Source organism: Cynoglossus semilaevis, chromosome 1, assembly GCF_000523025.1.
Source record: "Cynoglossus semilaevis isolate Cse_v1.0 chromosome 1, Cse_v1.0, whole genome shotgun sequence".
In the NCBI taxonomy this organism is placed as follows: domain Eukaryota; kingdom Metazoa; phylum Chordata; class Actinopteri; order Pleuronectiformes; family Cynoglossidae; genus Cynoglossus; species Cynoglossus semilaevis.
In genome coordinates, this window is record NC_024307.1 from 5,570,437 (window position 1) to 5,578,440 (window position 8,004).

The window sequence follows — 8,004 nt, forward strand, 5'->3', positions numbered from 1 at the left end:
TACTGATAAAATATTTTATCAATGAATTATTTTTCTTTTTTAAATTGTAATTAAACTCCACTGATCTGGCTGTGTGTGTATTTGCAACACAAGAAAACTGAAACATACGTTTACGTTTTTTTGGGTTTTTTTTGCATGTATCATTGTATTGAAATTAAAGAAATTCCCACGAAGTCTGTGGATCATTGAAACACGTCGGAGGACAGTTATTTTTGTCCTTTCACATCAGCCTACTCAGTCAAGTTGAAAAGCAGTCAGATTTTGATCTGGTCATGACCAATGAAAGGCTGCCTCCTGTCACTGAGGTGAAATGTCAGGTATTCCTGAAATAACATCCAGCGTCACAATAAGAGCCTGGTGGAGTTTTTGTTTTTATTTTTTTAAAGTTGGCTCCATTACGGTTCAAATTCTTCACATTATTCACTTGTTTGTACAAGATCTCTTCAAAGGCTTGGGAAAGANNNNAAGTTCTTCTTTCTGACATAATATTTCGGAGCCACGTTGGACTCTGCCCTTATATTGCTGGAGAATGCATTCCATCCACATCTCACGTCCGTGCTATTTTCTCCGCAGCTTTATACGGTTATCTAACATGCTAATGGTTTTCCAGCTTAACAGCATAGCCGTTCAAAGGGCCGGCATTGTGACAGGGAATATCTGATGTAATTTCTGTGTTGATAAATGAGAAGCCCAGTTTCCAGGTTGCCAGGCCGATGGCCGGCGCTCAGTTTAAGCGGGGCCGGGGAGGGCACCTTTCTTTGACTGCCAGGTGGCCCGGGGCCAAGCCTATGGAGGAGCCGTGCAGTCTGCACCCTGTAAGTGGAACGTGGACTGGAGTTCCATAACAGCCCCCTGTCTCATTCTCTCACACAGAATACGCTGTACTGTATGTGCCTGGATACTGCAGTTCCCATTCTCTTCTGTGAGGAACTCTCTCCCGTGGCTTCAGCTACAAACAGAGAAACGAATATTCACAGGACGAGGAACAGCACGCGAGAAGAGAGAGAGAGAGAGCGATATCAGCAGCAGTCTTTCTCCGGTGTCACTCAAAGTACAAGAGCACAAGTAAAACAAACATCAAAAGCAGCTCAACACGCTGATGTAGTAAACAGAGGGGCGGGGGCCAAGAGGGGGCTCGGAGGGGAAAGGTCGTCGGATTTGACGGTGAGTCGATCACATCCAGAGTATCAGATTAATCACATCCAGCTTTGTGAAGGTTCAACAAAGGAGACCTTCAAACTTGCTGCAGATTATAGAACGTTTCCCTGCGCGTGGAGGCTCAAGGGATGATGGGTAATGTGAGAAACAAGAGGAACTCCAAATGTTTTCAGATCATGACAGTCAATGAGAAGAGAGGGAAAAAAGGAAAAGGAAAAAAAAAAAAGCGAAGGATCACTTTCATAAAGAACCGACAGACCAGGCCAAGACAAACATCACCTTAATTGCATTAATTAGTAACAAACCGAGATGATGAATCTGAGTCCGAGCCACTGTGTTACTGTCTCCGTCTTTCTTTGTCCAAATATTCCCTCCACAGAATTCGTCTGGAAAATATGAATTAATACACTCTTCCTGTTGGGATCTTTTTTCAAACCAACTGTTTTTTTTTTCTTCTTTAAAACATTTAAATTACATTCTGCGAAATGACCAGAGCCTTTCTACCATTTCTAATCTCCTTCTAAAAACACTCCAATCACATCTGTCATGGCCAGTCAACCGTGACTAAAAGAGTTTTTTGTTGCCGCTAGATCACGGCAGCCGAGAAAATCATATAATAAACTTTTATTCCCATTTTCCCGTACGGAAACACTAATGGAGCCTGAATCTGATTAAAATATTTAAAGAAAATAGAGTCTGACACTGGCTCTCTGCTGCCCCGATAGGCATCAATCCTGCGTTACTCCGCCTGCAGTGTGAGCTGAAGTGAGTCACTCGGGGCAAACAGTGTAATCCTGGGGTAGGGAGTCATGTTTGGCTCTCCAGGAATGAGCTTCTGCTGAGTAGGAAGCTCCCACTCAACGGGACTTTGTCTTGTGGTTTGGACAGAGATTCTCAAAATAGATTTTCAAAACAATCACATGAGAGCGTTTTGTTGGACAGCTGGGTTAGCTAGGTGAGACAATGTCACGCCTACAGAGTCAAACATCAAGTAACATAATTTTTTTTAATTTCATCTTTTGAAATTATAAAATAATGTAACACATTTAAGGACTCTTTTAATGTCAGTTAGCTTGTCAGTTGCGGACTTACTTATAACCCTGTGCTTGAGTCTGGTCAGCTGACCTGAAGGTGACACCTCCGCAAATGCATGCTGGGTATTGAGATGGTGTTTTTAGCTCAAAGTTTTTCAGCATTATGTATAAATTACATGTTAATTATTGTGTAAATGAGTAATGTTCAGTGGACGGAGTGTAAAATTATTTTACTGTATTTAAACAGTGCCTGTCATTCTGTCGTTCTAAATTGCGTGGAATATTGAATCTGATTAACTTAAAAAAAAATTAACTTTTATTTTGAAAAGGCTTCAGAAACAATACGTCTTCCTACCACCTTGTAATACCTTTCTAAAACCCCTAGTTGTCGCTGTTAGAGACCATACGCACATAATACCATATCTAGAAATACAATTAAAACAAAAAATAAAACCAAAATACCTGGGTTCTGTAGTGACTCTGGTCCAGAAACAGTCGACCCTGGAGTTTCTGTTGCTGCAGTTGCTGAATAGCAAACTGAAGCTGGTAACTCTCCGGTGGTGGTTGATGGCGGTGCAGGGGTTTGACCTCTGACACTGAGCTGTAGGCATTCTGTCCATGTCCGTCCCAGAGGCCTTCATCCTCCTTCACTGACCTGCCGCTTAAAAAAACACAGAATATAATTACATTAATGGCATAAATATACATACATATATGTGTACATATATGTATAATTATATATTTATATGTATACATATATAACATAATTACATATATGTACATATATACAAATAATTATACATAAATGTGTATGTATACATATATACAATACAGTATATTTATATAAATATATATAAAATATATATACATATATCTATATACATCACTGTCATCACATCATGACATGACATGAGTTGTCTTTTGCAGCCTCATACTTCACCTTCAAAGTGGGCAGTGATGTCCTTTGTTACGTCTGCTGACTCAACTGTTTATCAAAAGCCTCGCTGCAGCTCATTTTGGATTTTAGTCCCAAACGGATGCCAACCCCATGGGTCGCCTCTGGAGACCATTAACTATGAACTACATATCTTGTGGTCCACTTTTGGACGTCAGTTTAAAAGAACACTATTTCTATGTCCAGCTCCTCACTAACTACCCTGGCAAACAATTACGGGGCAGTTAGTCTGGGCTTTGTGAATGTTACATTGGTTTTACTGGGAGCAGTAAAAACCCATGTCGTGGTTTCTTATGCCAGTTTTTGAATCCCCCCCCCCCCAAACACACCCCCTCCAGCCAACAAAAATGTTTGATCAGCTTGGACCGGCTTGTTTTTACCAGACTGTGTTGGACATGGATGGACAGAACCATGTCAAGACTCTGTGGTCTGAATAACAGGTTTTGGTTTTAATAATATTGAGTTTGATTGATTGACTGGTCATCCCAACTGGAGCCAGGCGTCATTTTGATTTTGGTGACAATTATGGTATTTGTTGAAAACATAACTTATCACGAAAATGTTAAGTGACAATATAAATAGAGAAGGAATATTTTGGTGATATTTTAGTCGTTCTCTTTTTAAATCGTGACCTTTTATTCAAACGGCACAGATGATAATTTATGATAAAAAAAAAAACTGATAATCTTGCACAGATGATAATTTATGATAAAAAAACCTGATAATCTCAAAGACCTTTGATCCCAAAGTCCAATCCAATAGCGCAGGGGTGTCAAACTCATTTTGGATCACGAGCCACATATAATATATGTAAATGTCAAGTGGGCCAAACCAGCACAATTGTACCATAATTAACTATAAATAATAATTTTACAAAAAAATCCTGATAAATATCCATATAGTGTTTATTTGTGTGTATTTTTCATAATGCGGCCCAGATTGAACATCCTAGCGGGCCAGTTTTGGTCCACGGGCCGTATGTTTGACAACCCCTGTAATAGAGGCCCCAACATGTCATGCTGTCCATCATTCATTCAGTGACAACACTGAATATACCTTTACAGTGTTACCTACATGAATATACATCAGTTTTACTGCATGTCATATCATCGTCAAAATGTCAAACGCTGCTTAACCTTTGACCGAGTGTAAATCAACGACAGTAAAGTTGAGCCATATATTTCCTAATAAAGGTGCAAATGTTTTTTTGTTTTTTTTTAAACTGTTTTTTAATGCCTCAATTTATGACTTTTAACCACTCTGACAGTTCATGTTGTCTTAAATAAAACTCTGTTGAGTCCATACTAATGTTTACTGGACAGGTTAAATGGAATGGTGGCCATTTTTATTTGTTTTATGGAGGAAAACGTTGACACAGTCTGTCGCTGTAGCAGCAGTGAAAGTCGAGGTCATAAATGAACGAGGAGCCGTTGCTACGACACAGTCTACGAACTTTAAACTCAACATTTTCTGCCACACTCTCCTCTCTCCGTCTTACATCATCCAACCATGTGCTGAGTGGCAAACACCACCAGCAGCAGAAATTTAAAAAGACAAGACAGCTCACATCATGCCAGTCACCGGCTGCTGGAGCCACAGAAGCCTCAAGTCAAAGTGTGCAAATCGGAGTCAAAGCAGAGGGCAAGCCTGCGGCAAACAGAGGCTGAACTCAGAACCTTTCCTCTTTGCCTCAGTGCACCCTGAGCTTCACGTTCCATTCGCATCACAAAGCCACAAACTGGAAAGCAAAACTTTTGACGAGCTCCACCAGTTTGTAACTGGATTATCTGTCATTAGGACTAAGCCAGTTTCAGCCTGGTGTGTGTGTGTGTGTGTGTGTGTGTGTGTTTTCTTCTTCTTCTCTACTGGCCCCTGTTGAAGTAATGAGGCGACCACGCTCCCGTCAGACATGCTCAGACTGACTTAATGTGGAGTCTGGTGAGCTGCTGTTCATGAACTTGCTTTGCCAAAAATAATGTCATAAAGTGCACTTTTGGGGGTTGCAAGTCTGAATATTACTTTATAAAAAATTACAACAATAAATAAAAATAAAAGAAAGTTGAAGAAAAGCGATCCCTGAAGTGTCTTTAAAACAAAAGGTTTCTGGAAATGCTTTCTGTGTGTTGGACTAAAAAAAAAAAAAACCACTGGAGGACTCAGAGTCACAATAGCTTTAATAATATGGTACTGAACCATGATAAGATCTAAAATTAGGATTCAATTAGTCTTGAACAACAATGTAGAGTGTGGGATAATAATGGTGTGCCGCCGAAATGAAAAAGTACTCCTGTTCCATGAAACCAAACAAAGACACCAGGGATCTTGAGAGTCCTGTGAACATGTTGTACGCCCATGCAATTCTCAGTTCACATAATAGCATATATATTACAAAAACAACTGCTGCGACCACAGGCCAATTCACTTTTTTCTGCCTGTGGAAACAAAGGCTCGTCTGTGAACCCTGCAAGGTCAGAGATACTACAACGCCAGGAGACAAAACAAGAACTTGTTCTTTGTTTACAACAGTCATTTCCTTCGACTTGGCTGCAGTTTTCACGCTGCTCCACAGGGACTTTTAGCAGTTCCATTTTACGACCACAGAGTCCACAACAGAGACCAGTTTCTCAGGTGAAGGCTGCGACTTTCCCGCGAGTGCAGGATCTTCCGTCGCGCCCCAGGACAGAGGAGAGGTCTTTTCAGACAAGGACAGTTCACGCAACATCACGCAAATAAAAAAAAAAAAACGAGGTCTCACTTTGATTCAAAACCAAGACATCACGGAGGCCGCTCCAAAACAGTTACCAATGAAATAGGGAAAAATCTAAACCAGAGAGAGGTTTTCCGTCTGAGATTCTCATCACATGTATAGAGATCCAACTATGTGGGACGCCCCCTGCTGCTCGGGGGGAGGAGGAGAGGTGAGAGCGCGGGGGGGGGGCGGGGATCATCTCACTCCCCGCTGCGCTCGCCGTCCTTTTAATACGCTCATATAACTTACTGTAGAACAACACGGCGGTGCGAGCTGCGCAACATGTGCTGCATCAATCTGACTCGGTGTGGGAAAAAACGAGAGAGAGAAGCACGAGCGGAGATGACATCACGCCACAGTATCTGACGGAGCTGCCAGGTCAGTGTAAACATCAGCCTCTGGAGTGTGAGGGTATTTCCAGCCAGTGTTTGTTTACTATGTTTTATTGCAACGCTGACACTGACACAAGTGAAGGGAGGGAGTGAATTTAACCGTGTGGGGATTTGCTCAAGGGAGCGTGGGACGCCGATAGTGGAGTCGTTTCATTGGTTCACGTGATCCATAAACAACCTGATACGAGGAGAGTAGGTCGACTGCATCACTGGAAAGGATTTGTTTATTACAACATGAACTGATGTCAAAGGGTGTGGGGGTTTTTCCCTCTCAGTGAAGCCGGTTACACCAAAGCCTCTGCAGCACCAGGCCTGTTTGGTTCATTAAGATTTTGAATTTTATTTCATAGAGAAATTGACTCTTTCCATACTAACAATTCCATCATTTGGAGTTGGTGTGACTGTTCCAGCAATGTACAGGAAAAATTTATTCTTTTTTTTTTTTCAATTAATCATGTTTAATTGAGATTAATTCTCAGCTACTACATGTTTAAATAATTTTTTTTTTTGACAGCTGTAAATGTTTATTACACTCAGAGTACTGATTACATTACATTCTAACCACTACACTATGAAAAGGTCAGTATTGGTCCGATATTGGTCAAAATTGCAGGATCGGATATTGAAAAAAAACAACTAAAGCCTGTCCGATACCTGAGCCCAAACACTGAACAACACACAACGGCAGCCCGTGGTATTCTGTTGGAGAAGAGAAGGTATCAGATGGATGTCGGTATCGGCAGATACTTCAAGTTGTAGTATCAGTATCGCAATATAAACACAGTCTAACACAAAGTTAGACTGAACTTAGCAACTTGTTGAAGGGAGGTTTTATACGTAATGTATATAAATGTGGATACAACCAGTAGAAAATAATCTAGACATGACTTTATCATTAAAAACAACCTCATATTTTTCATCATATTTTAAGCGTTTCTGTGTTCAATGTTCAGAACAGTGGTTTTCTTTCATCAAATACATTTCAAAAATGAGAGATTATCGCAGCCTCGGACAGAATTCACAGCAGATGTAACACTGCCACCTCCAGCTCTGCCTCCAGTCTTAAAACTGAGTTATTTCCCCAAACATCAGGGCAGGTTTTTATTGTGATCTGGTCAACTTTCCCTTTCACTGCTGCTTAGAGCCTAAAACTCCAACATCCTTAACATTTTTTGGTAACCACTCCTTTTTGGTTCTAAAATAGGAAAAAAAAAACCAATTTGTTGGCAAAAAAAAAATACAGTTCTTCAGTCTTTGAACCTTGAAAAGGAAACATTTAGGTTGGTCCAACTTTAAGGACACAAACACACCTTGGACCAAAACAAGCAAAGGTATGTGATGAATTTGACTTCGAACGAACGGCATGACTGAGCAACAAACTGTAGCAGTGTCAAACAAAAATGACAAAGCTGAAAGCTTCATTTTTTTGGTTCAGCAAATAGCCTGTCATAAAACCCTTTGGAAAATTACGGAATTCCACCAAGTCAAACAGCAATCTGACAAAATATTGAACAGAACTAAAAATACCCAGCATAAGCAGAGCTGTGGTATTTCTCAGCTCGACGTGTCGGTGTAAGTGTAACACTGTCGGGATAATAGTTTGGCGGTTATCGGTACCAACAGCCAGAGGGAAACTGGGAGAGCGTTTCTGTGGCCAGGGAACACAGTCAGGGCTGAATGATGACATTACACGTTTGTTCTTATCTGTACAATAAC

General features: G+C 40.7%; 1 protein-coding gene across 1 annotated transcript in view; it reads right to left on the bottom strand.

The window, feature by feature from the left end:
• Nucleotides 1-472: 472 nt before the first annotated feature.
• ttll5 (tubulin tyrosine ligase-like family, member 5) overlaps nucleotides 473-8,004 on the bottom strand; it is a 51,779-nt gene continuing 44,247 nt past the window's right edge. Inside the window, exons 29-30 of the mRNA XM_025059642.1 lie at nucleotides 2,655-2,853; nucleotides 473-949 (exon numbers count right to left, since the gene is read on the bottom strand). Of these exons, the coding sequence (XP_024915410.1) occupies nucleotides 866-949; nucleotides 2,655-2,853 (283 nt within the window). The 3' untranslated portion in view covers nucleotides 473-865. The remainder of the gene's footprint in view (nucleotides 950-2,654; nucleotides 2,854-8,004) is intronic.